This window comes from Solea senegalensis, linkage group LG6, assembly GCF_019176455.1.
Source record: "Solea senegalensis isolate Sse05_10M linkage group LG6, IFAPA_SoseM_1, whole genome shotgun sequence".
Taxonomy (NCBI): Eukaryota; Metazoa; Chordata; class Actinopteri; order Pleuronectiformes; family Soleidae; genus Solea; species Solea senegalensis.
This window is the reverse complement of record NC_058026.1, coordinates 7,650,566-7,677,244: the sequence shown is the minus strand read 5'-3', so window position 1 is coordinate 7,677,244 and position 26,679 is coordinate 7,650,566. Positions and strand designations below refer to the sequence as shown.

General features: G+C 45.1%; 1 protein-coding gene and 2 long non-coding RNA genes across 4 annotated transcripts in view; 1 reads left to right on the top strand and 2 right to left on the bottom strand.

The window, feature by feature from the left end:
• The window catches only part of pkd1a (polycystic kidney disease 1a), a 60,538-nt gene that overhangs the window by 30,493 nt on the left and 3,366 nt on the right, over positions 1-26,679 (top strand). The window contains exons 15-54 of one of the 2 annotated variants that reach the window (XM_044027892.1): positions 323-805; positions 1,574-1,705; positions 3,078-3,253; positions 3,863-3,993; positions 4,600-7,223; positions 7,563-7,760; positions 7,870-8,169; positions 8,285-8,730; positions 9,064-9,214; positions 10,049-10,201; positions 10,671-10,811; positions 11,300-11,615; positions 12,187-12,403; positions 13,313-13,472; positions 13,581-13,733; positions 13,820-13,964; positions 14,412-14,747; positions 14,924-15,012; positions 15,185-15,500; positions 15,869-16,046; positions 16,159-16,619; positions 17,024-17,194; positions 17,289-17,432; positions 17,673-17,883; positions 17,970-18,096; positions 18,221-18,331; positions 18,537-18,586; positions 18,792-19,009; positions 19,796-19,874; positions 19,997-20,112; positions 20,216-20,418; positions 22,285-22,479; positions 22,598-22,737; positions 23,101-23,231; positions 23,451-23,514; positions 23,650-23,775; positions 24,478-24,649; positions 24,982-25,272; positions 25,865-25,999; positions 26,184-26,510. In XM_044027892.1, coding sequence (XP_043883827.1) covers positions 323-805; positions 1,574-1,705; positions 3,078-3,253; positions 3,863-3,993; positions 4,600-7,223; positions 7,563-7,760; positions 7,870-8,169; positions 8,285-8,730; positions 9,064-9,214; positions 10,049-10,201; positions 10,671-10,811; positions 11,300-11,615; positions 12,187-12,403; positions 13,313-13,472; positions 13,581-13,733; positions 13,820-13,964; positions 14,412-14,747; positions 14,924-15,012; positions 15,185-15,500; positions 15,869-16,046; positions 16,159-16,619; positions 17,024-17,194; positions 17,289-17,432; positions 17,673-17,883; positions 17,970-18,096; positions 18,221-18,331; positions 18,537-18,586; positions 18,792-19,009; positions 19,796-19,874; positions 19,997-20,112; positions 20,216-20,418; positions 22,285-22,479; positions 22,598-22,737; positions 23,101-23,231; positions 23,451-23,514; positions 23,650-23,775; positions 24,478-24,649; positions 24,982-25,272; positions 25,865-25,999; positions 26,184-26,510 — 10,317 coding nt within the window. Of the gene's footprint in view, positions 1-322; positions 806-1,573; positions 1,706-3,077; positions 3,254-3,862; positions 3,994-4,599; positions 7,224-7,562; positions 7,761-7,869; positions 8,170-8,284; positions 8,731-9,063; positions 9,215-10,048; positions 10,202-10,670; positions 10,812-11,299; positions 11,616-12,186; positions 12,404-13,312; positions 13,473-13,580; positions 13,734-13,819; positions 13,965-14,411; positions 14,748-14,923; positions 15,013-15,184; positions 15,501-15,868; positions 16,047-16,158; positions 16,620-17,023; positions 17,195-17,288; positions 17,433-17,672; positions 17,884-17,969; positions 18,097-18,220; positions 18,332-18,536; positions 18,587-18,791; positions 19,010-19,795; positions 19,875-19,996; positions 20,113-20,215; positions 20,419-22,284; positions 22,480-22,597; positions 22,738-23,100; positions 23,232-23,444; positions 23,515-23,649; positions 23,776-24,477; positions 24,650-24,981; positions 25,273-25,864; positions 26,000-26,183; positions 26,511-26,679 lie in introns of both variants that reach the window. The other variant, XM_044027890.1, reaches the window with a different exon arrangement.
• LOC122770780 lies at positions 744-11,323 on the bottom strand. The gene is made up of 3 exons (XR_006360549.1): positions 11,276-11,323; positions 10,871-10,987; positions 744-797 (listed from the first exon to the last, which is right to left on the bottom strand). It is a non-coding gene; the product is annotated as an uncharacterized LOC122770780 (long non-coding RNA).
• Positions 24,304-25,869, bottom strand: LOC122770776. The gene is made up of 2 exons (XR_006360546.1): positions 24,936-25,869; positions 24,304-24,715 (listed from the first exon to the last, which is right to left on the bottom strand). It is a non-coding gene; the product is annotated as an uncharacterized LOC122770776 (long non-coding RNA).

The window sequence follows — 26,679 nt, the reverse complement described above, 5'->3', positions numbered from 1 at the left end:
TAGTTCTATTGATTAAGTGGTCAATTATTCTTACTAAAGGTCTAGTGTGTTAGAATTGGGGACATCTACTGGTGAGACACTAGATTGCAACAAACGGAGGACTTTTTTGTTGTGGTGTAGTAAACTTAGTAGTTTGTTCAGTTTGTTCAAGTATGAAAGGCTCATTCTAAAGCTATGAAGACCATTTAAAGTGATTCTAAAACATACTCACTGTATAGGCACTATATTGTGTTACAGTGTCTCTATCAACCTTTGTCCTATGTTGGTATTTCTGTTGTATTCATTTACCCAGTTATTGAGGTTTAATTCTGATCAATTACAGGTGACCTCTGCGGAGCCGTCATACCCGGCCTCAGCCACATGCCCACTGCGCGTTGTGCCCCCTCTGGGCTTGACAGTCCTCCACCCGACTCCCCAGAATGGCACCTTCTACCTGCAGCCCAACGACACCCGCCTTCTTCTCCGTGTCCAGTCTCGCTACATAACCCACGTATCACCGCGAGGCAATAATCACAGCGTCGTGTTCCAGCCAGAATGTCCGTCGGAGTTCTCGTCCAACTTGGCAATCTGTCAGCCCGCGCCAAACTCGGGGACGGGGGTCAAGGTCGCCGAGCCCAGTCTGTATGCAGTGCTGGATCTGAACCTGGGAGGCCAGGAACAAGAGAGTCCAGTACAGGTGGAGTTGGAGGCCTTCAATAATGTCACCGAAGCCAGACTGGTCATGTCTGTGCACTTGGAAGTGCCCCTCAGAGGACTGGTGGTGCAGCCACACCCTGCACACAGAGTGCTGATGGAGTCTGTTGTGGTGAGTAAGTTAAGACTTAGGGTTAGAATTGGGTTTAGGATAGGGGTCAGAGTAAAGGGTAAGGGTAAGGTATGCAGCTGAGATGGTTAAGGTTTGCATTTAGCTTTGTATTAATAGAATAGGGATATCATGTTTGAAAAATTGTGCTTCCCAAACTCAGTTTCCCCAGAGTTGAGAAATATCTTCATTCTTTTCTTTGTTACGTGCCCACCAGAGACACTTGGTCCGAGGCTTGAAACTGCAACGCTAGTTCCGCACTTTTTAGACCCACTCGTAGGGGGACGGGACCTCATTCCCAGAATGTAAACAGTGTCCGCCATCTTTGCTAACAGTTACGCTAACAGGACCAAGTGTCACTGGTGGCCACGTAACAATGAAAAGAATGAAGATATTTATTTATCTGTTCTAGTAATACAAAGCTAAATGCACATCAGGGAATTATTCCTTTAAGGTAACTGGATAAAGAGTGCATTATCAGTCAGTAAGTGTGTGTGTGTGTATTTGTTACCTCTTCAGGACCGTTTCTGCCATAAACACTGACCTTGTCAGCACCAGTAGTCCTTAGTCATTTCTGAGCAATTGGTTACATTTAGGGCTAAATGTTAAGGTTAGGTTTAGGCGTTAAGTGGTTATGGTTAAGGTTAGGGATAGCGTGTGTTTGTTTGCCTTAATTGGCGTCAGGATGTATTAAAACATGTATTGAATATAAGATATGGACATGTTTTCCTGATCCTATGTGTGTGTGCTGTATTTTTGTGTTCGTTATAGAGCTACACAGCATCCGTCCTCGAAGGCTCCAGTCCCACATTTAAGTGGACGGTGGACGACAAACCCCACTTCACCTACTACAACACGGTTCTCAATGTCATCTATCAGCATGCCGCGGTCTACAAGCTCACGGTGAGTTCAAAATCAAAACGCGTCACATATTTGCCGTCAAGCTGTCTCCACTCTCACATTTGTATGTGACAGGTTTTGGTTTTGATACCCAGCTTGTTAGCCGGACATTGGCAAACACTAACAACATGTCCACTCAGTTAGTTTCAGCTGTGTTTATACAGCTTTTTATTTTTTTGCCTAAGGTTTGGATTAGTGAATGAATAGAACACCAACTGCATCACAGTCGACATGCGTGCAGAACAACATCTGACAACATGAGTTCAGCCATTTCCTGACAGATTTGGGATTTTATCGCATTCTCTGTTAATGAGGTCTGAAGGAAAGAAATCTGTTGCACATGCAACTCCAAAGTGATGATTTTGGACTTAATACAGTTGTAAAGTGTTAGAACTGGTGGGCCCGGGAACTCAGTGTTTTATTATACATTGTAAAATCACCAAAGCTATGTTTTTGTTTTTGCTGAAGTCTCTTCCTGAAACATTAAAGATAAAATGCAGAGTAATCATTGGTCTATAAATGTCAGAAAACTGGTGAAAAAGCCCTTCTAAGGTTCCCAGAGCCTGAGTTAATGTTTTCAAGCAGCTTATTTTTTAGACAGCAGTCCAAATGCCAAAGAGATTCAAGTGGCAGATATTTATTTTAAGAAGGTCACACTCAGAGCCAGTATATATTTGGTGTTTTGGTTTTTAAAAAGTGACAGAAATTAATAACCAAGTACTTAAATAGGGATTGATTGGTCTACAAGAGATCTATTCATATTCAGCCTCGACACCTAAACGACTGTGAGAGGCGTCACTTTTATGTAATTGTGCTGGTAGAACGTCAGTATCACAGATCCGTAGATCTTTTCTCTGGGGATTTTTTCCATCATGCTTGAAAAATACGCAAGACACCGAAACTCAAAGGAAGCGCGTCTCAGGCGCGACTCACACGTGCAGTGTGAACATTCTAATCTGTCAAGACGGCTGCCGGAATAATGGAAAGGCATGATGGAACACAGCAGTGATGCACGTGCAACGCGTCCACTGTGAACCAGGCCTTATGACTCACCTGTGTATTACACCGTCTGTAGTAATGAGTAAATGAGCGACCACATTTGTACATCATTTCAACAGCTGTAGTTTCCAGGGGGTGAACCCCCTTATAAAACATCAGGGTGACGAAGGAAATGTATTCGATTTATTTACTATTTAGGCCAGTGTGATTTCTTTTGTTCTTGCATTTTATTTGCTGTGTGTTCTGCTGCCAAAGCTCTTCTGGATAATATTTCCCAAGTTTCCTACAGCGCGACAAACTAGGTCTTCTGTTTGCGATCGAGAAACCCCTCGTGGTTTAACTTAGTGACGCCACTGGCTGTGTGTCCTTCTTTCAGGTGACAGCCATGAACCATGTCAGCACCCTCACAGAGTATTTCAACGTGACAGTGGACCGCCTGCAGCCCATGGCCAACTTGACTGTGAGGGGTGTGCCAGATGTGGTCCCACAGGGCTCCACACAGACTCTCACCACGTCTGTGCTGGTAGACATGTCTGTGGACGCCACCTTCCGGTATGAACACTAAATAGACAAAATCAAATGCCTTTTTTCTCTAGTTTTTTTTATTTTTCATTTCCCTTTTTGTTTTTAAGTCAGAGGCATTCCATCTGTTTGTGTTTGGCTCCACATTTCTGCTCCTTTATCGGTCTCTCTCTCTCCCTCTCTCTCTCTCCCCCTTTCTCTTAACTCTCTTTTCTTCTTCCTGTGCGCCATAATAGCAAAGCAGCAGTCATACCATGCAGAGCCTTGGATTTATAACTGTGTGGTTAGAGCAGATTGCTGACAAAAATTTTCCCTTCTGCTCGGCTTTTTCCCCGTTCCTTTTTTTTCTCTCCTTTTCTTCCAATGCGTTCTCTCCTGCTCTTTTCCCTGCCTCCCTCTTTCACATTCCCACCCTCCCAACTGTGGTGCACTCTTTCACTTAGTTTCCTTCCACTCTCACCATTCTTGGTCCAGAGAGGCTTCCTGAGTTTTGATTTTTCCACTTCTTTTCTTTCCAAACCCTCGATTGCCTCCTCAGAGAAGATTCCCATTTTCCAGTGTGTGTGGTTATTAGCAGATCTATTCATCTTTCTCTCTTTTTTTTTGCCTTAATTTAATGTTGTCTCTGTTCTGCTGCAGATGGTTTTTCGGTGACAATGGATATAAGGAGTTTGAGTACAAGCCTCCCTATGATCCTGCCCTCCTCTGCGCAGACTCCCCCAATCAGGTCCTGCTAAGCAACAATGTCACCTACATCTACTCTCAGCCAGGTAACACTGCACGTCTATCTCTATGTATGAAGAACTGTTATGTATAGACATGAATAATCAAGAATCTTACATTGAGATATCTAAAAACCATGAGACGTAGGCTCTATAGTTTGTTTGTAGTAAAATTGTTTCCAACATTCAGACGTCATCTGCTTTACCCTTGTGAAACGTCACAGTGAGGAAGGAAACACTTTGCTTAGCCAATGTGTTGAATTCTTTTTAATTGGTGCGTTTGTCACTAATGGATCAGTGTTGCCAAAGCTCCTGTAAAGCACTAACGTACAAGGCAGCGGATAAGAGACAACAAAACAACAATTCCCATGATCCCAATCTGCTATCTGACACTAAAAAAACTCTTTAAAGTTATCTGTTGCACAACTTTGTAACGTGAGATTGTCCACCAAGAAATGCCATGATTGATCGCATCAATCTTTAAAGAACCAAGAGGCTCAGAGTAGCTTTTTCTTGTTTGGATGCTGTGGGGGTGTTTGTGTTTAAAGGTCAGCCACAGCTTCAAGTGAAGAAAACACAGCTGCATTAACTTTTTAATAAGACAGCATTGCTAATGTGATCTTCTTTCCTCTCTCTCTCTCTCTCTCTGTCCAGGAATATACACTGCAGTGGTGTCAGTGTCCAATCGCTATGACAATGTCAGCCGGAGCATAAACATGAGCGTCTACAGCATCCTCACTCGTGTTGATATACAAACTGAGCCACAACTCCTGCTCGCTGGGGAACCCGCTGATTTTGAGGCTCACCCTCTGCCCTCGCCCTACGGAATTCACTACGACTGGCACTTCGGCGATGTCTCTGCCCCGTTGCAGGGTCGCCGCGTGGCACACACCTGTGCACAGAGTGGCGTCTTTAATGTCTGTGTCTCGGTTAACAACACCATCAGTTCCATGGAGGCTTGCGCTGAGATGTTTGTGTATGAGAAGATTGGAGGTCTGTGTGCTGAAAGCTCCTCTCCCACCGAGCTTCATAGTCCTACGACTGTGAGGGCTCGATTTGCTTCGGGCAATAACATCACATGGACCTTTTCCATGGGCGACGGAAATGTCTTCTCTACACCTGAACCTCATGTGACACACAGCTACACTAAAGAGGGTAACTACACGGTGAATGTTACGGCCAGCAATGCTGTGAGCTTTGCTTCAACAGTCCTGTCAGTGCAGGTGTTTGTCTTCCAAGTTATAAGGATGGAGCCATCCGGGTGTGTCCAGGAGCAGACCCCTGTCCACTTTAAAGCCTGGGTTTCCGGTAACGAATCAGCTCATTTTTATGAATGGTGCTTCGGGGACGGAAGCCCCAATGAGACACACCACGGCAACCCCACAGTGTCACACACCTACGTGGCAAGTGGGAACTATCCCCTCTCCTTGCTTCTCTCTAGCGGGGTCAACAGGGCCACCAAGGTGAACTTCTTCAACTGGGTGTGTGTGCAGCCAGCTTTGACCAACATAAGTATTACCCTTGAGAAATCCCATTACGCCGTTGGAGAGGAGATCCTGTTCCAGGTCGGCACTGTGCCGGAGTTCAACTACAGCTATCACTGGGACTTTGGTAGAGAGGAAGAACTTGTGCTCGTCCATGGCTCTGGGAATATTGTGACAATGTATGAAACCCCAGGCCATTACATGGTGACAGTCACTGTCTCCAATAACATCTCCACAAGTAATGCTAGTGTTTTGGTTGAGGTTCTGATGTCCGTAGGACCAATTATTATTCGGCATAATGGCACTAAATACAACAACCTGACACTTAAAGCACCATATGCTTTTACAACTTCTTCCATGGCCTCCAATGTCAATTATAGCTGGGACTTTGGAGATGGAAATGTGTTAACAGGCCAGAATATTTACCACACCTACAATATCTCAGGCTACTACAATATCACACTAACAGCAGCTAACACAGTCAGCAGGAATCACACTGCTTTACCTGTTGCTGTGCTCACACCAATCCGCGGTTTGACTGTCAACTCCAGCTTGATAAATGTTCCTCTCAATGCCTCGGTTCATTTTGAAGCTCAAATGGAGGCAGGAGATGGTGTTCGCTTCTCTTGGATCTTGTGTGACCGCTGTACCTCAATACCCGGATCCCACACCATGTTCTACACTTTCCGCTCTGTTGGCACTTTCAACATCATTGTGACTGCGGAGAACGATGTCGGAACATCACAAGCGAGTATCTTTCTGTTTGTCCAACGCGAGCTGGAGGGTCTGCAGATTCTAGCAGCGGAGGAGGGCACAGGAAGTGGAGGCACACATCTGGACACATGTTGCTTTGCGACAAACCACGTTCTCCACCTTCAAGCAGGATTAAAGGAAGGAACCAACATGACATTTACCTGGAACCTCATCAGAGAGCCGGACCAAGACAGCTCAAGCTTCAACATAAGTGGAAAGAGTGTGGAGGTGAATTACTCCAAGCCGGGCCCATGTGAAGTCTTTCTTCGTGCTGCCAACCTTCTGGGTCAGCTGTCTGTCAATAGAACCATTTACTTCTTGGAACAAGCCAGAGGTGTGTACCTGCAGGTCAGCAAGAACCCGGTCGCAGTCAGTTCTCCAACAAACCTGACAGTCTTGACTATGGAGGGCTCAGACCTGCAGTACCGCTGGTCTGTGAATGGCGAGACACTGCAGTGGAACGATCCCTGGAAAACCCACACCTTCATCAGTCCGGGCCAAAAACTAGTTGCTGTGGAGGTCTTCAATGAAGTTAGCTCCAAAGTTGTGTCGGAAATAGTAAGTGTCCAGGAAGTCATCTCTGGACTAAGATTCACAGCCACCAATGTGACCGAGCAGAGTTACGTGGCAACAGGTACCAACGTCACGCTCCAGGGTGATGTGCTGACAGGAACCAATGTGACATGGACGTGGCTGTTAGATGGAAGAACAGACATTGGAAGGAGAACCTCTCTGATTTTCAAGGAGCCAAAGACAGCCGTTGTTGTTTTAAATGCCACCAATGATGTCAGTGGGCAAGTGTATTCCAGGGAGTACTTTGCTCAGGACAAGATCCAAGGCTTGGAGCTGAAGGCCAGCACAAATATTGCGGCAGTGGGCCAAAAGGTGGAGTTCACCATTTCCATGGCAGCGGGCTCAGACGTCAATCTGATTCTCAGCATCAGTGGAGATGCCACTGTTATCACACATCTCAACCAAACCCATGTCCATGTGTTCAGCAGGGTGGCTACATACATGGTGAATCTCACCGCTCACAACCAGGTAAAGTCAAAGAGTCAAAGTGTTCCCTTAATCTTTTTGAGCAGTGTATGTTCATACAAAAGGTTATTGGTCACGATCAGACGTCTGGGCACTTTAAGGCTTCAGTACAGTCATTTAACGATGAGTTAAGAATCAGTTTATTGTCACTTATTAGCACAATTAGCATTTATGGAGAAGAAATTGGAAAACATACTGTAAAGACGCACAATAGACAGCAATTGTGAAAAGCTGACTATCTAATCTAATCACTTGTACTTAACTCTCAGGTTGACAAACAAAGAGAGAAACTGAAGTCAAACTAACAGAGATCACCTCCTCTTTTTTTTAATTAAAACTCAGGTGAGTTCTAAGAGGTGGCACCTCCAGGTTGAGGTGATGGAGCCAGTTCGTGGACTCTCCATCCTGGGCAGCTGTGCAGCGATCCCTGTTGGTGTGAAGAGATTGTTTGTGGCCAACATTTTGACGGGCAAACCTGTCCATTTCCTGTGGACTTTTGATCTGTATCACCTCCACCAGAAACCAGAATTTGGCAAAGAGGTCGGTTCACTTTACAACAGCTTTGTAATTATGACTCACGATGATGCAAAATGGAAAGCGCTGTGAAGCGACAAATTGCTCATCTCCATCTGTTTTTGCATGTCGCCAGGTGTCATACACTCCAGAAGAGGCCGGCTTATTGACCATCTACCTGAAGGCCTTTAACGCCCTGGTCGCCCAAAACATCACCAAGCACATCCTCGTGCAGAACCTGCTGACGGCTGCCATCCTGTACGCAGCACCTCAGGACACTTTCATCAAAAAGACGATAACCCTGACGGCCTCCATCACACCCAGGTCTAACCCTGTGGAGTGTCTGTGGGACTTTGGTGATGGTTCTACTCAAGCTCACACCACCACCACAAGTGTGGGTTATGAGTACAACTACCCAGGACACTACCTGGTCCAAGTATGTTTCAAATTCTTTGAAACATGAGATTTTATTTTTTTTATTTTGCCGGATACTGTACGTTGAAGCTTCCAGGTTCTGTGATTTCAATCAGCTTGTTTTGTTCTCCTCATAGGTGAACTGCAGTAACATGGTGAGCTGGGTCTTGGCCCAGGTGGAGGTAAGCGTCAGTGTATTAGAGTGTGAGGAACCAGAAGTGCAGGTGGTTCAAGCCCCCCGCCTGGCCATCTGGCGCTCGCAGCCCGCTATAATGGAGGCCAGTGTTGATCTGAAAGGCTGCGAACGCTACGGAGCTCAATATCTGTGGCAGATACTCTCAGCACCCTGCTGTGATAATGACAAAGATGACCAGAATCCCTCTGGAGCGGTGACTCAGCCCTCTCAGTCTTTGCCGGTCCCAGTAATTCACCTTCCAGCGGAGGTAGATGTGCGTCGCGTGGAGCTGTCGTTGCCTAAGATGTCTCTGGCAACAGGAAACTACAGCTTGGTGTTTTCGCTGTCATATGAAGGCGTGCCACTGAGAAAGGCTGCCTGTCTGCATCTGAGCGTCATGCCTGCCAGGTCAGTAGAGCAACAAAGGCACCAACGTAGAAATGTAAATGACGTACATCGCCCCTTGTCCATACTGTGTCGTTCTATGAAAATCTTTATCTTGATTCAACTTGGGTGTAGTCTGGTTGAATTCAATCCAGTTATAATGGGTTCAATGGTGACCTAGTTTTATATATCTATCTAATAATCCTTATCTGGTGCTGATGCTTCTATCCAAATTATGGTCAAAGATAACATGGCTAAGATCACCGTGTAACTCTTTCTGTAAATGCTTTGTAAACATGGTTTCAGTTGTGTATTCTTTTATATCTTTGTTTATTTAACTCACTTTTTTTTTGTCAGGCTAATGCCCATCATAGAAGGGGGCACATACAGGGTGTGTTCAAGAACGCAGGACCTGCAGCTAAGTGCGGAGCAGTCATACGACCCCAATATGGACCGGGACAGCCAGTCACTACTCCACTACCACTGGGAGTGTCAAAGCACCTCGAAGGTAATGGCTGGTAATGTTCACACGTCATAGTTTAAAGGTCTAGTTTAAAGGTCTCTTTACTTTTCTTTTTTTTTTTTACTAAATTCAATTTTTCCACATTTATTTTAATTTTACATCTGACTGTCAATCAATCAAATTGTCTTGCATTACCTTTATAGAAATGACATTACATTGTCCAAAAGATTCTCTCTTCTGTGAATAAACAAGTGCAGTTTCTAAAAGTCTACAAAAAGAACAACAGATTCCGATTGTCCCTCTGTGGTTAGACAGGATTGTCTCCCTCTGTCTCTCACTGTCGTCCCAATATTTGGCCGCGAGTTTGACATGAAACAACAGATGGTTGAATTGTTTCAATGGTGGATTCATGAGACGGAACTTATCTTGCAAATGATGGTTAGAATGGACAACTCACACCGTGAGGACCAGTCAGAGTATCCAATTTTACCTAATCAGTAAACCCTTCTTATAAGCTTAACTTTGTTCACTGTATTACTTATATTTTATTAATTTTATTGCATTATTATTGTTAGTTATTTATTAATTATTATTTTATTTTCTCCCATTTAGTCAGACTGTCCTTAACTGACTGTAAAAACACACGCAAATGCAAAAGCACTGGAGGAAAAGATATTTAGTGAGTGAACAATACATTTTCAGGGAAACAAACAAGCACTACACTGCACTATTTTTAGCATTATTACATTCTGGAGAAATGCTTTGAAAGGCTTTGCATTCCCTTTTTCTATGACGTCAAAGTACTATCATTATAAATACATTAAGTTATCCTTAGTATTATTATTATAATAATAACCCTTTGATTGTTTGTGCCTGCAGGGTCCAGAGCACTGCTCCACTTTGAACTTTGGCCTGGGTTCCAGTGGTCCAGTGCTAGGAATCTCTGGTTCTGAGCTGGAGGCGGGCGTCGAATACACATTCAAACTGACCATCAGCAAAGACGGCATGGTGCCGGAGTCCACCACGCAGACTGTAAGTGGACACGGTCTCTCCTGCCTTTCATGAATGACTGAAAATGTCAAACTGGGGACCGTAAACCCTCCACCGGCTCACAAGAAGACACAGGAATTTATTCTACTTGTCTTGTTTTCCTCTACAGAGATTTAATTCAACTTTTGAGACTTTTGGGTTTAAGATTTTTAGAAAAGAGAGCATCAGAGAATCATCATAGCCCTCTAGAAGCTGGAAGGTTGACTTCTGCTGTCCAAATTATGGCGCTGTGATTTGCGGCTCATACCAATCAGGAACAAAATCCTGCCAGTGTGGAAAACAAGGTTCACAGTGGAACAGAGGTTGTGCACACAGTTAAACTATGTTGGTCTTGGTGGCCAGTTCATAATAACTCTCAAAGGTTTGCTCGTTATTAGGACGTCGTTGTGAATAAAGCGCTGTGTTCAGAGACTGTGTATCTAACGCCGTCGTCTCACTCTGTGTGTGACAGGTGCTTGTCCAGAGTGGTCACATACCCATGGTGTATCTGGAGTGTGTGTCCTGTAAGGCCCAGTCCATCTACGTGGTCAGCCAGAACTCCTATGTTTACCTCAAAGGGACCTGCACCAACTGCCAGGGCTCTCATCGTGGGGTAAACACACACACACACAAAATGAGGTCACTGTACCACAAGACTGAGAGGGAACTCACCGTTTCCAGACTTCTTTCTCCCCCTCATCATCCTCCTCCACCTCCTTCCTTTTTTCGGTCTTTTCCTGGGTTTGTGTCACTGGCAGTGTGTGGGTGTGTGGATGAGGTCATCACATACTGTAAGTGTAGAGAGAATGTTATGTTATGTCCTCACTCACAATGAGCTGCTAAAAATGTACTCATGAGGTTATCATTAGTTTCCAAAATAGGATCACTTTAAAAAAACTAAATAAATGACTGAATCTACTGGCCCATACCAGTTTCCATCAGCCTTTGTGTAATAAAGTAAAGGTTTGTTTATATATTTATATTTATTTATATTATTCAAACAAATAATGGTCGTTCAGATGGCGTTTCCTCTCTGTTTACTCTCTGAGCTGAGAACAAATACAAACATATTCTTACTCCTCCTCTGTTCCTCTCTCCCAGCGCTGGAGTGCCATGACACTGCAGAACGAGACTCTCGTCCTGGACTCCTCCTCCACCACCACTGAGAGTGACGACATGAAGCTGGTACTGAGGCAGGGCGTCCTGCGCCACATAGACTCCTACATTTTCACGCTGTACGTGACCGACGACAGTCTGGACGGTGAGGGCGTCGCCTCCATCACCTTGCACCGCAATTTGCCCCCAGCCGGCGGGAAGTGTCACCTGAGAGGCGGAGGGGAAGCAGGAGTGGATTACGGCGATGGTGAAGGCTGGAGGGTGCGCACGTTGATCGACCGCGTGCACTTCAACTGCTCAGGTAGGGTGAGGGAAGGCGATCTTGTGTCACGCCGCGACATTCCCACTCTGCACACAGGAAGTGATTTGTTTCATTCTAACACAGATGGTTTATTTTCAAAAACCTAATAAACAAATCCAACATGTAATGACTTAGCGTCTGAACAAAAAGCGCTGAAGTCACTCTGACGGTTGCATCCACTGCATTCCTGCAGCCCGTCTCCGCTCTGCTCCTCTATCTCTGGACCCAGCCTACTGCAAGAGACCAGAACCAGATTACAAGTGTGCTTATATTGCTGACTGATTCTGTCCAGCTGTCTGATGACATGCTGAGCCACTCCTCCCTCTCCTCCAGCAGCCACCGCTGCCACACACTGCTGTATAAACATAAACGCTCCCGCAGTCAGGTCTGATAATACTGCTTAAAAGAGCCCCAAAAGTGTTCCATTATTTCCGTTCAATAATAACCACCCAATAGTTGCGGACTGCAGCTTTCGATTTAAAGTTGATACTGTCTACTTCCAATCAGCACCTGTCTACCATCTCCATCTTGGCCTCTGTTATTCTAGTTTTTTTCTGTTTTCTCCCTCCAGGTTACAGTGATCCGGGAGACTCAGAGACTCCGCTGCTGTACAGTCTGCTGGTGACGCGTTGCAAAGGAGCTTACTGCGAGGACTTCAGCGTGTACAGGGGCAGCAGTCCAGAGCACTCAGCCTTCCTGCCCCCAGGCTTCAGCTCAGCCCAGCATCGCGTCGAAGTGTCCATCACAGTGGAGGACCATCAGGGAGCTGCTGACATTGCACTGAAAAAGTAATTGCATTTCACTTTCGTTAAGTTTCGACAGGGACGTGTGAACAAATTGCTGCAATTAAGATTTCAGACATTACGCTTATTTTTCATCATCCAAAGCTGCTGCAGTTTACTAGATTTGCACATTACTGCAGTAATCTCTGGGTGCAACAATAAACCGCTCATCAAGCAAGGTTTAGTTTCTGTGGGTAATTTCTCATGTGTGCTAAACATTGACTTAGAGTTTAATGCCTTGCAGTAGGACGTCTCATTTTAGAGAGGCATATAACCTCTCTTATGAGTGTGATAAAGTATTGTACAGCATTAATATATGTCCCTTAAGTTGGATCCTGGTTAGGATTCTGTGCACTATATTGTTATGGTTGCACATTATTATACAATTCTAGTTTCAAATTCAAGTCTCTTCTCTTGGCTCGTCCGTTCTTCTTCCACACCAACGCTGTGGGTTTGTTTTTTCAATAAATAAATCTACCTTGGACTGGAATTTAAATGTCTGACCCAAATATCATGGTAGACCGTCCAATAGAGACACTCAGCCACAAATGTCAACCTCACTGTAGCATCACAAGGAACATTGGTTGATTAGGTCATTTGTAGATGATCCTTTTTGGGAACCAATAGTAATAATAATAATAGTAATAACAATAATAAAAATGTGCCAAATCCATTTAGTGCAAAGTACAACATTTCACAAGTTGTGGTCATAAGTGATTCTGAACTAAACGTGTAGTCCAGCCAACACACAGTTGGCATCCCTGGAGCTGCGCTAAAAGCATTCAGAAATATTTCCGAGTTTGAAAAACAACATACCTGCATTGTCAGTCGGTCTTGTCTGATTCAATGCAGATGTGTCCAAGTTAGAAATGTGATATTTAATATTTGTTTCTTTTGTTTTGTATTTGTGTCCAGATCCATTCAAGTGGCGCTGCCAGAGCCCCATCCGGGTTACAGCAGCCTCTCACACTGGCTGTCTCATCTGACAGACAGCAAACTCAAAAAGCTGCTGGAGCAGGGAGACTCCCAGAGGGTCAGAGAGTTATCACTGGCTCTCATCACAGTTCTAAATGAGGTAGGAAATGTCACAGCACCAGACGCAATCACAGTATCTATTCACTCATTCATACGTTTCATTTAATAAATGAGCCCCACTTAACCCTTTGTGTTTACTTTCATTCAGTATGAGCAGACCAGGGAAACGGTGCGAGTGTCCCGAGATGAGCGCGGCTACCGCGTCAGAGTGCGCAGCAACATCACTAGAGCTCTGACATCTCTGGACCTGACCACTGTTAATGACATCCAGCAGACTTCAGCTGCTCTGGCACAGTGCACAGTGAGTACGATGAGAGGGAGGGGAGGGGGGAGGTGAGAAGAAAGAAAGGACCGTCTCTCGAGCGTGTGTTCCTGTGTGTTTTCCAGGCGGTAAGCCGTGAGTTCATCTGTGAGGAGTGTCAGAACAGCACGCTCAACAAACTGGAGTCCATGCTGGAGATTTTGCAGACTGACACCAAGCAAGGCACTGTGACCCCAACTGAGATAGCTGACAACATCCTCAACATCATGGGTAAGAGAGAGAGAGAGAGAGAGAGAGAGAGTGTTTCTATCTGTCAGGACAGTGCTGGCCTCAAAAATCCACTTAGAGAGCCATTCACTATGAGTGATTGCCACACTAATGAAGACACCACACCGACTGTCTTCCATTCCTCTCTTATTTAATTTGGACATTTAGTCCCAAATACAACCACAACTTGGCCATCTGGAGCAAACGATGAACAAATATTGACAAACTCCACTGTCTGAATGTGCCAGTTTCCAGTTTGCAGTCTTTCTCTGGCTCTCTTCTCTTGCTTTGTGTTTGACAAAAAGCCACAGAGCGAGAAGCAAGTGCACCATTGCCTCGACGTCACAGCAGTATAAGAGAAAGCACAGTGAAATGAACTGCTTCTCCTCTTAGTCTTATGTTCCGACTAAATTAATCTCATATCTTCTCTCTTCCCACATCTTCCACAAGGTGATCTGATCCACCAGGTGAGCCAGTCCGCTTCGCAGTCCTACTTCCAGCCCGCCTATGTGGATTCCCCCTCCCCTGCATCTACGTCCTTGTCCGCCTCCGCTGGCGAAGACCAAGGAAGCAATCAATTAGACCAGTCAACCTCCACACTAGAGCCACATCCTCTGCAAGTGGCAATGAAGGCTTACAACCTGTCCTCAGTCCTCATGCTGATCCTCATGCACGCCCGCGTGCTCAATGAGGAGCCGCTAGTGCTCAAGGGAGCCGAGATCGCTGCCACAGGAAAACTGGCAGATCCCCAGAGTCTGCTCTGCTACGACAGCAACGACAGTCCAGGTGAACTTGTGTACTTATTGAAACATGAATCATTTTTGAATGTCATTTTTCTGTCAATGAAATTTCTACTGCCTCATAATCCACAAACGTCTGAACGTCACAAACACAACTCCAAACAAGCAAGTGTTTTCATCTTCTTCTTCTCTTCCTCCTCCTCCTCCTCCTTTCATCTGCAGCTTGTCAGCGTTTCTCCATCCCACGAGCTTTTAACAACAGTCTTGGCAAAGCCGCCGCAGGAAACAGCATCATGCAACTACTGTTTCAGGTAACATCAGAGAACATGTCACATGACGGAAACCACTCGATTTAGAACAAGATCCTTTAGAACTTTGTCTTTAGATCTCTGTCAAAAAAAAACAACACTTGGCAGAATAAGCTGCTTGTGATCGAGTCTGTCTCCAGCAAACACTGAAAAACTCTAATCGTCTTGTGCCCAGGTGGAGCCCAACCCTTTCCCTTTCAATTATGTTGCCAACTACACCGTCTCTACCGAGGTAACATCCATGGAGTTTCGCACTGAAAATGGCACCCAGATCCCAATCTCAGGCCTGGACGACAGTCTAGCCATTACCGTTGCCATCAACAATGGCACTAGTGCAGATGCAGGTGTGGAGGGAGCCAGCAGTGGAGGGTTACCCACAGCCGGAGCCGTGAACATCACCCACTGTGACTCCGTCATAGTCAGGGTCAGCACAGGAAACACCAACAGACAGGCGGGGTTGTTTGTGCAGCTCAACTTCACTTCTCTGGAGGGTGAGTTGCTTGTCTTGGGTTTACTGTGAGTCAGGAAGGTGTTTTCAAGCTGTAATTTAGTAGCAGTGTTGTAATGGATTTTCACAGCCTCTTCCTTTTGACACTGTATCTTTCATTGTTCGGGCTGCGATCGTGTTTCACAGCAGCCGTGATTGGGCAATTTTCTCTCGCAGATCAACAAAGAGTGTTCTGTGTTGTTCGATGTTTTTACAATTGAAGGTGCAGCTCTAAATTATACACGATTATGAATCCTTTCAGTATTTAATTGCAGCGTGTGAAAGGGACAGCTGGCTAATCAGTATTTAGCAATAATGGAAAGGGCATGAAGTGGTTAAATCTGATCCCTCATTTTCCCTTTCAATCTCCAGATGCCAGAGAGAAGGAGAACAGAGGAGAAGCCGGAGAGGAGCCATACATCACAGCTTACCTTCATTCCCAGGAAAGACCGAATGAGTTTAACTGCACGGACAAAAAGCGCATCACACTTAGTATGACTAGAGGGCAAGATCTGGACCACAAGAAATACACCTTCTTCCTGTCACCAGAGTAAGAGACCTCCTTCTACTACAGCGTTGTAATCTCATGTCCCAAAAAAAGGTGGAGCTACTTAATCTAAAAAAAAAAAATGTTTGTGTCACTTCGTTTGTGCGTCACACAGATCCTACGACACCACTCTGGACTACTTCGTCAACGTGAGTACGCCGTGCAGCCCAGACGCTCAGCCTGCAGGTGTGTGTTTGGAGGTGGGGGTCTTTGCCTCCCTGTGTCAGTACTTCAGTGAGAGTGAGAAACAGTGGCGGACAGACGGCATGGTGCCCCTGGCAGAGACCAACGCCAGCAGGGCGGTCTGCCGCACAAGGCACCTCACCGCTTTTGCTGCAGGCCTGTTTGTACCGACCAACGCTGTCAGTTTTAAAGTGCCGGAGCGCTCCGGTCCACCGAGCCTGGTCGTGCTGTTGGTGTGTGTGCTGGGCTTGCTGAGCTACGTCGTGGCGGGAGCCATTTTGCACAAGTTGGACCAGCTCGATCTGCGACGGGCGGCTGTGGTTCCACTCTGCGGCCGCGACGGCCTCTTCAAATACGAGGTTCAGGTCAAGACTGGCTGGAGTCGAGGGGCAGGTGAGCGACGGTCACAGTTGAAAAGCTGTCGAGGTGAAAAAAAGATGTTGTTCATATGCAGCTTAATCGGGATTTCTAGTAGTATGCACTCAGTTATTTATGTTCCTCATCATAGCATTGCTCTTTTACTATCTTTATCTCTTTTACTACTAAAAGCTGCAGTATGAGGTCATTTGAAGCTCAGAGAAACAATGTTTTTCAGTTTAAGTACAAATATTCATTTCATTCCATGGTCATTCATTTCTCATGCATTAGAAGCTTGCATCATCAAATATTTAGCTATCGTTTGTAAACATCTGCAAATGAAGGTTATCACTTTTTCAGAGTGATTCACGAATAGGAAAAAAAAAAAGAATTAAATGTGCATAAATATTGACAGAGCTGGTCTCTGGCTGTCCTTTCAGGCACCACAGCCCACGTGGGGATTAGTCTGTACGGGCGTGAGAGCCGCAGTGGCCACCGCCATCTCGACAGCAGAGGAGCGTTCTCACGCAACGCTCTCGATATCTTCCACGTTGCTACGGACAGCAGCCTGGGCAGTGTCTGGAAAATACGAATTTGGCATGACAACAAGGGTAAACACACACACACAGCTGTGAAATCTCCACAACTTAAACCAGATGATCTTGAAATAAAAAAAAAATCCATTGTTTTATGACTCCTCGTCAGGTCTGTCCCCGGCGTGGATGCTGCAATACGTCTTGGTGAAAGATCTGCAGACGGGAAGCAGCTACTACTTTCTGGTGGAGGAGTGGCTGTCGGTCGACAACGACAAAACAGACGGACGCGTCGAGATCGAGGTGGAGGCGTCAGGTAGGAAACTACAATCCAATCATCCGTGGTGAAAGACCTTTCATGGAACATTTCTGCATTCAAATACTGTAGTGTATTTAGTGTTTCCAACGCTAGTTTTTCTATGTAGCCAGTGTGTTCACACTAGATCTTTTGTTACTGTTTTGATTGAGAGGCCCCGAGTGACACAAATGACACACTGCGCGTTTGATGCCAGTTTAATACGAGAAGCACTCGTCTTCCTTCCATGTTTCCTTCCAGAGGAGACGGTGCTCCTGCAGCTGCCCCGCCTCCTGTGGTGCGAGTCGCAGCGAGCGCTGTGCGAGAGTCACCTGTGGCTGTCGCTGTGGGAGAGACCCCTGCGCAGCCCCTTCACCCGCCTGCAGAGAGCCACCTGTTGCACTGTGCTACTGCAGCTCTTTCTGTTGGCCAACACACTGTGGTACAGCGTCGTGGTGGACAAGAGATACAGGTACACGTCACCTCTTGCCTCCTGTCTTTGTGTGTTTTCTTCACCGTGACGCATTGCCAACATTTGATTGCCATCCTGTGCTGTAGCCCGCGGGCCGTGTCTCGGCTGTCTTCATTAAACGGAGAGACGGTGGCGGTTGGCGTGGTGACCTGTCTGATTGTCTACCCTGTGTACCTGCTTGTCTTCACGCTCTTCAGAATGAGCCGCAGCAAGGTTAACACACACATCTGCCCCCAAAGACAGACAAATGACCGAGGATCGAGTGATTCCCAAAGACCAAAAGAGTTTAATATTTTCCCTTTGTGCGTGCGTGTGTATGTGTGTATGTGAATATCAGTGTGTGTCTGTGGAGCAGGTGCCACCACAAGTCGACCAAGAGTCTGTGGAGATCGACGACTTCCTTGACAATTCGGTCGCAGGAAGCTCCTTCCTCTTCTTTAATGGCGAGGTACAGTCTTTAATCAAACGGTTCAGATCGCGATGTATTTTTTAGTTTATCGTGGAATTTATATTGAAAAATATATAAATAGTATATATTATATTGAAAATTGTTGGAAAAGGAAACTGCTGTCAAGCGAGGCAAAAATTGTAATGCTTTTCCCCTGTGAGGTCATTAGTCTCTCTGTCTGTCTGCCTGTCTGTCTGTCACTCAGACCAACTCGGAAGAAACCAATGTCGATCTCCCCACTCCGTCAACTAAAAGGTGAGTTGCCATGGCGATTACTTTAGATATGTATGATTTTACTTAATGCAACTTAAATGTCAAGTTTAATTTCCCTCTCTCGGATAAAGTGAGGGGGAAAAAGAGACTACAAATGTAGAATGTTCATTTCTTAAGTATCGTATATAAAATAAAAACCCATTTCTCTCTTGTCACAAACACACGTATCTCTCGCTGTGTATTTCAGTGTGGACAGTTGGGCCATGGCAGAGGAGGAGACGGAGGGAGACAGAGATTGGCCGGAGTTGTTGAGTGACGCGTCCGTGGTGGGAGGGGCGGGGCACGGAGCGGGACTGCCCAGACTGAAGAGAGGTCAGGGGAGCAGGCACCTGGGTGTTGACATGACGTTTAACCCCGACGACGACGACGGAAATGACCGACGCAATAAATGTTTCACCTCTTCAGGTAACAGCGGCCTCGACACTCAGGTGTCACAGAGTGAACACTGTCGACGCCAGGAAATCTGTCTGACTCTCGCTGATAACATGGCTGCCAGGAGGGACTTAAGGAAGCCACTTAAAGAATACGTCACTGATGCATTTAACTTTGTATTACTAGAATAGTAAGGGTAGTATTTTTGAAAATATTGTGCTTCCCAACCTCAGTTTGGGGAATGAGTCTGGGAATGAGGTCCCGCCCCCTAAAAAGGGTCTAAAAAGTGCAGAATCAGCGTTGCACATTCAAGCCTCGGACCAAGTGTCACTGGTGGGAACGTAACAAAAATAACAATATTAAGAGAATAAGATATTTATAAGGTATTCCTTTAAGGCTCCCCTAATCAAATCTACACCTTCTTAAGATATCTTAAGAATAACCTTAAAAAGCCTTTTTTGATCAGACACACAAGTTCATAACCTGCTCATTCTCTTGCTCCTATCACAGATTTTTACATCACAACTCACAGGAGTCGTCATTGATGACGTAATTTTTTGACTTACATGTTTTAAACCCTTTGTTTAGCTTTACATTAGTGACACCAACAAACTCCAGAAGAAGGCTGTCAAATGTGAGATCAAGTGGGAAGATAGATATCATAGACTGAAATAGGCTTAGATTTTATTAATTGAGCATTTAGTTTAGTGGCTAAAATCCTCCTGCTGGTGCCATCTGTGTCCTGTGTCAAAAGGATTTCCGTTTTCTTATGATTTTAAGTACACAGATACTTTATGTGTGACTTGTTTTCACTCACAGATGAGGATCTGATCAAACACATCCTGGCCGACGGACAGAACTTCTTTCCTCCGGCAGATGAGAGCGAGATGGCTGACCTGTAAGTTTAGTCTCTGAAAAAGGATGGAAGGGCAAATAATTACCAGCAATCACATGGGACATTTTACAGCGTTCATTGTGTGAGTTTGTTGTGTTCTTTTGTTTTTTTCCCCCCATGTGAAGGTCGAGCATTTTCGGGGATAAAACTGAAGTGATTCTCCTCCAGAAGCTGAACGAGCCTCTTCCTCTAGAATCTGTCCGAAGGGATCCACCAAAAACTGCTTTCATCTCAAATACAGGTGTGTGTGAATGGTTTGTTTGTCCCTTAAAGTCTCCTAATCTGTCTACGTCCTCGTCTTTATTCTCTCTCTCTCTCCCGATCTTTTCCTCTTTACTCTGTAGTTGTGACGGACGTGTGTCGTCCCAGGCGCTTTCCTCCGTGGTGTGGACGCGCCACCCTGTGGGGCAGCTGGGCAGGGATCGCTCTGGCGAATGCTATTTCGATGTGGGCAGGTCGGGGGTTCAGTCAGAGAGTCGCCACAATGTGGCTCATCTCGTGTTTTGCCAGTTTACTGTGCTCGTGCCTGGTGTTGGAGCCAATCAAGGTACAAACACACACAAGCAGCCACACACACTTTTTTAAAGGTCCACTTTGGGCTATTGTAAATAAAAACTTTTTATTAAATAGAAATGAGTATAATTATTTTTTGTTAAATTTCTGCCAAATCTAAATGATTAAAGCTAAATTTTTACACACTGGACCTTTAAAACCAAACATGTATTTACAAGATGTTGCATGTTTTTTTCTTGTTGTTGTTTATTTCATATATGAATCAAATCACTATGTGTAATTTAGAAGAAGTGTCTTTTGTCTCTGTGTTGATTGTTTGTATTAACACAATATTACCATGCTATTACAATACTGTGGCTGTATTTTAACCCGTGAACACACCTAGACACCTTTTTGGGTTTTACTTTTTCATGTACTTTCATGTTTTTGTTTTCATGTTTTTTTCATTTTAGTGTATTGTAAATAGGGTGAATTAAAATACTCACACTAACACACCTTATGCCCAAAAATGTCCTCATTCAAACCCATTCGAATCATTGTTTTTGATGCATCATGACAAAAACAATTTAAGGGTTAAAAACTAAAAACAAAGTTTGATATGTATGATGAGGACTGATGTTGGTTTTGAAATTGAAATAATTTATACAAGTTGTATTGCTGAATTTTTTTGATGGGCACATGTAGGTGTGTTAACATGGGGAATCATAATCAACATAATCAATTCAAATTGGTTTGAAACATTAAAGAAAACACATTTTGGTGCTCTAGGTGTTTTAACGTAACTTTTTTGAAGGCGCATCGAAGGGTTAAAGTGTCGTTGTTTGGTTTTCTGCCTGTATCATGTGATGTTTTGTTTCACTCTCATCAGTTGTTTGAATACCAGAGTGTGTATGACCTGCTCCTAGAATTAGAATTAGTTTTATTTGCACACACACACCAGTTAGTGATAGTGAATTTGACCATTACATTTAACCATTTTTTTTTATACACACCAGTAGTGAACACACACAAACCAGGGAGAGCAGTGGGACAGCACTTATCTGCACCTGGGGGAGCAATGAGGATTCGGTACCTTGCTCAGAGGGGGAACCCCAGCGCTTTACCTGCTTAGGGATTTGAATCAGCGACCCTGTGGTTACGTGGGCTGTCCATGGCCAAATAGCAGACAGAGTTGGCTCAGCGAACACATTTTGAGCACCCAAACAGCCCGATAATTCTCCTAAGATTAGGTGTGGCCTAAAAACAGAGCAAAAACAAGAAAGTGATCTGAGAGCGCACATACCTCACACATACCAAAACTTTAACACACCCAATGTCCCAATGTTAAAGGAAAAATTATTCCTCCATCCTTCTCCCTTTATCTGATCCTCTCCAGAATGTAACGGTTTCCTCCACGGGTCCTTAAGGACATACTGTAGATTCAGGCATTTTTTTGTACAATCTCTGTTATCCTCGTTGTCAAAGGGAACAAGAGCGAATGCATGAATTAATACCAAGTGTGCTGGTTTCCATAACAACGTCATTCGCTTGTTGTGCTGTCGTTTTGGGTTTTGCGTGACACCAAAAAGTGAGGCGGGTTTAAAGAAAAACACGTCTCTTTTTCCACTTGAAAATACGCGGACCTCAGACTGACAACTGGACTGTTTTTCTTCATTTGTGAAAAGCTGGAATTTCATCCACGTCTCTGGTACTGCCCACATTTATGTTGCTTTGGACTAAATTCCTGTCAGGGTGTGGTCATGTTAAAACTCTTGAGGTTTTTTCCTTATTTTCATTTCATCTCATCTCATCGAGATGACTCACACGATCTGTGCGATCCACGCACCGATCCACGCTGAGTCGAGTGAATTCATTAACGTCCCGACCTTTGACACAGTTTCCAAAACCCTCTGGCCCGCAGGTTTTGTGCGAGGCCGTGTACTACGCGGTGTGCGTGCGCCGCCTGCGTCCAGAAGACCAGGACGTGCTGGTGGAGTTCCCCCGTGTAGAGAGGGTGGTTCAGCGCGTCCCCAGAGTGAGACCACCACAGGGATTTGCTCTGTCCCAAGCCAGGGACCAGGCGCGCAAGGTGCACATGCTGCACACCATGCTGAAGGTGAGTCAGCACATTCGGTTTATTAGGTTACAGAGATGATGCTGGAGGCTGCTTTTTTGTTTGTTTGTTTGTTGGAAGAAATGTAAAACTAATAAAGTGTTTGTTTCTCTTTTATCAGAATTTCCTGGTTTATATGTTTTTCCTGTTGGTGGTTTTACTCCTGAACTACTCCGACTCAGCCAAAGACACACACGGCCTGAGACTGCGCACACAACTGCAACAGGCCCTACACACACCCGAGTATCACAACATCAGCAGGTATACACACAGATTCCACACATAGAAGACATTTTAATATATTAATTGAGAACATTTTCAGTCATCCTCTAGAGACATTCTAATAATTTTATTATTCTTATTGTTATTTTGCCTCAATGGCTGAGGCCCCATTTTTATAGTGTTATTATAGACTCAATTTACATGTGTAAGTTCACATAAACTTCAGGTTTGAGACAGTGTCTCAAGTATCAGTAAATCAGTAATCAGATCTCAGTAAAATATGATACATTTCTGCCAATAAATGCACAGGAGGAGAGCAGAGCAGTACAAATGTCCTCGGTCGACCTCTATGAATGGTATCGTTATGTTTGACGGCGGTTTGTTGATTTCTCTTTCTCACAGCCGAGACAATGTCTTGACATGGCTAAATGAGTCCCTGTTGCCGCGGTTACTGGACGACTCTGCCCTCTTGAGAGACACGGGGACTGTGTTACTCGGCACTCTGAGGCTGCGACAAATCCACGACGCACGGGGTGAGAGAGTGAAATGTGGTTTTATGGATTTGACCCGGGAACTTTTCGAACGTATCGACTTGTGTGCACATGAGAGATAACACCTGTGCCTGTTCTTTGACTTTCTCTCATTTCTATTGAGTGCAGTGCTTTAGTTTTCTGCAGCAGATGTTACTCTGCGTAAAGAAATCTCTCTGTTTCATGTTGGAATTCATTTTGTATGATTTCCCTCAGTTGCAGATGGTGCCGGGGCAGGAGACGGCGTTTGGGCAAGGGGCCGCTTTATCACTCCTGACGCAAACCGGTAAGAATAAAGCAGGCTGTAACAGAGCAGCAGCTGTTTGGTTAACTTGTGGGCCACCGTCGCTGCACGTTAAACATCTGGCTTTCTTTGATGTGTCATGTTCTCCACTGCGTGTCCTCCCACTCGTCTTTCTAGGGTGTGGCGTGTGGGTCAAGTGAGGATGTACAACAGAGGCGAGGCGGTCCACCAGCTGAACCGAAGCCTGGAGGAGGCCTTTTCCTCCTTACAGCAGCTCAAGCAGCTGCACTGGCTCGACTACAGGTAGCAAACAGGGGAACGCTTAAAGTAGCGTTACAGAGTTGGAGTTATAGGCAGGATAGACTGAGCAAAACAACTTCTGAGTGCTCATTCAGATTAGATGCATAATATCTCAAATTAAAATAATAATAACGGTAAGTTTTAAAAGGTAAAGTTTAACCCTGGAATACTTAAAGCCTAAAAATGTCTGGCCCTTTTTTTTGCTTATTGTTCCCATAAAAAGGGCCAGAAAATGTCCTGTGAGTAAATGTAACTTTTTTGGCCATTTTTCCAGAACACGTCCAGAACTTTTAATATCTGGCAGTTATTTACAATTTACGGCATTTTATACGACAGTTTAAACACTTCTTATAACATGGTGTTAAAGGGTTAAGATAAATAGACAGACTGATTGATTGATAGATTGATTGATTGATTGATAGGTTGATTGATTGATTGAAAGGTTGACAGATACACCTGTCCCTCTTACCTTACAAATTCATAATTCTAACAAAAATATGGTTATGGTGTCAACAACCACAACAAAAGTCAATAAGTTTTCATTATAATGTTGATATCACATGCAGATCACCAGTGTCAATAAGAATAGGATGGCAAACGTCTCCTACAGTGTTGCTGCTTTTTTTTAATCAAATGAAACTTGTTGTACTCCTGGTCTCAGGCACTTCAGCGTGTGTTTTTTTTTTTAATCTTGTTTGTTTTCAGGACCCGCGCCGTGTTTGTGGAGTTCTCGCTCTACAACGTCAACACAAACCTCCTGGCTGTCTTCTCCTTCCTGTTTGAGTTTCCGGTGTCGGAGCGTGCCCTGTCCAGTCTCGACCTGCGCGTCATTACTCTGTGGCCAATCACAGGCCTGGACCTGCAGCTCCTTCTCACGGTAACCCCCGAGGGACCCCTCTGTCGACGCCGATAATGAGCAGCAAAATCAGTCGTGCGGTACCACCTTTAAAAACATGCACATTTGAAACCTTGTAATACGAACCATAAACAAAATGCATCATATATTTGAAATCATGCACCAAAAAGACACAAAAACAATGATGTACGACACATCCTGACCTGTAATGTGTCATCGATGTGTTAGTTTTACTGTTCCATGTGACAGCTAAGATCAAGCACATAAATCAGGATAATCAGTGTGACATGAACAAGGGAAAACAAACCTGCTCTTGTGAAACTTGTGTTTTGTGATTCCTTGGGTTTCCCCAGATCATCCTGTTCGCCCTGGTGCTGTACTTCCTGGTGCGCGGGGTCTTGGGCTTTGTCCGGGGAGGCTACAGGTACCTGCTGTCCGCCTGGAGACTCCTGGGCATCTGTAAGCTGGCTCTGGCGGCGTCGGTGTGCGGACTGCACCTGAGCTGCTGCGCCATGGCCAAGCAGCAGTGGGCGTCGTACACGCAGTGCCCGGGGAACGCCTTCACGGACTTCCACCCGCTGGCCAGACAGACTCAAATGTACTCGGTCGCGTCGGCGATGCTGTTGTTCGTACTGGTGCTCAAGGTAAGAGAGAAGGAAAGAGAGCAGAGGCTGGTCATACACAGCAGATGTTGTATATTCAGTATGTCAGGATATTGGTTAGATTGGACTGGATTAAATTAGATTGTTTTGGATTGGATCAGATTAAATTACATTTTATTGATCCCACACTGTGGACATTCACTTGTTACAGCAGCAGGAATACAAACACAAATCCTTCTATTCCTTTACTTTGGTGATTGTGAGGTGAGGCATTCTAAATGACCTCATCCGAATCATCCATGCCGTTTTCTGAATATGATCTCTTACCTTGTGGCAGACTTTATAGAGGTTAACCGCTAAGATGCCATATGTCTGCCGTCTGTGTTGTCGTCCTGCGGCTGTTGTGGCACTTTTGCCTTTGAAGGAAATTCCCCGTGGGGTCAATAAAGCCCATTTAATAAGATTTAAATAGATGTTCAGGAGTGAGACACATACAGAATCCCTCGGCGATGAGCACATGGTTGTTGCGACAGCTCGGCACGATGTCCATGTCTGTGATCGTAATGAAACGCAAGTTGTAAACGTGTTGAGCGTTATTTAATATCAAGACCAAATCATTTGTACTCTTCCGCAGGCTTCTCACCAGCTGCGCTTTCTCAGAGAGTGGGCCGTGTTTGGCAGAGCTCTGCGGCGTTCGGTGTGGGAGCTGCTGGGAGTCGCCCTGGCTTTACTGCTGTTGATGCTGGCTTACTCACACACAGGACACCTGGTCAGTGTTTTCTCTCTTCACTGTTCCTTTTGTTTCTCTCCTACACACTCACACTCAACACATACACATACCTTACAGGAGGCTTAGTTCACAATATAGCTCCTTGTTTATTATTAGACCAACTTCATTACAAGTGTATAAATAAAGAAAAAAAACATTCTGTTTTTCCCCTCCTTCACCGCAGCTCTTCAACTCCGTATTGGACGGCTACGGCAGTGTGAGCGCCACCTGTCTGTCCTTGCTGGGTGCTGGCGGGCGGGGCTTGTTGACCTGGCGTCCCGGCTGGACATTTTCTGGTCCCTCCAGCACGGTCTCCTCGCTGGTGTTCCACACGAGCTTCGCCGTGCTTCGGCTGGTGCTGCTCTGGACGATCACTTCCCTGCTGCTGAGGAACTACCGGCGCGCGCGGGCAGAGCTGTACCGACCGGCCGTGGACCTCCAAGACTACGAGATGGTCGAGCTGTTCCTCAGGCGACTCAAAATGTGGATGGGTCTCAGCAGGGCCAAGGAGGTACAACTGCTTATTTCATTAGCACTTGGTATTGCCACTGGTTTCCTGAATCGATTCTATACCAATTTAACTTTGTTATGAAAGATTTTCACAGAACTAATGTTGCAAATAGTTCTTTTAGAAACCTCTAAAACCTCAAGTTCAAAGTTGAGCAGAGGATACAAGAAAT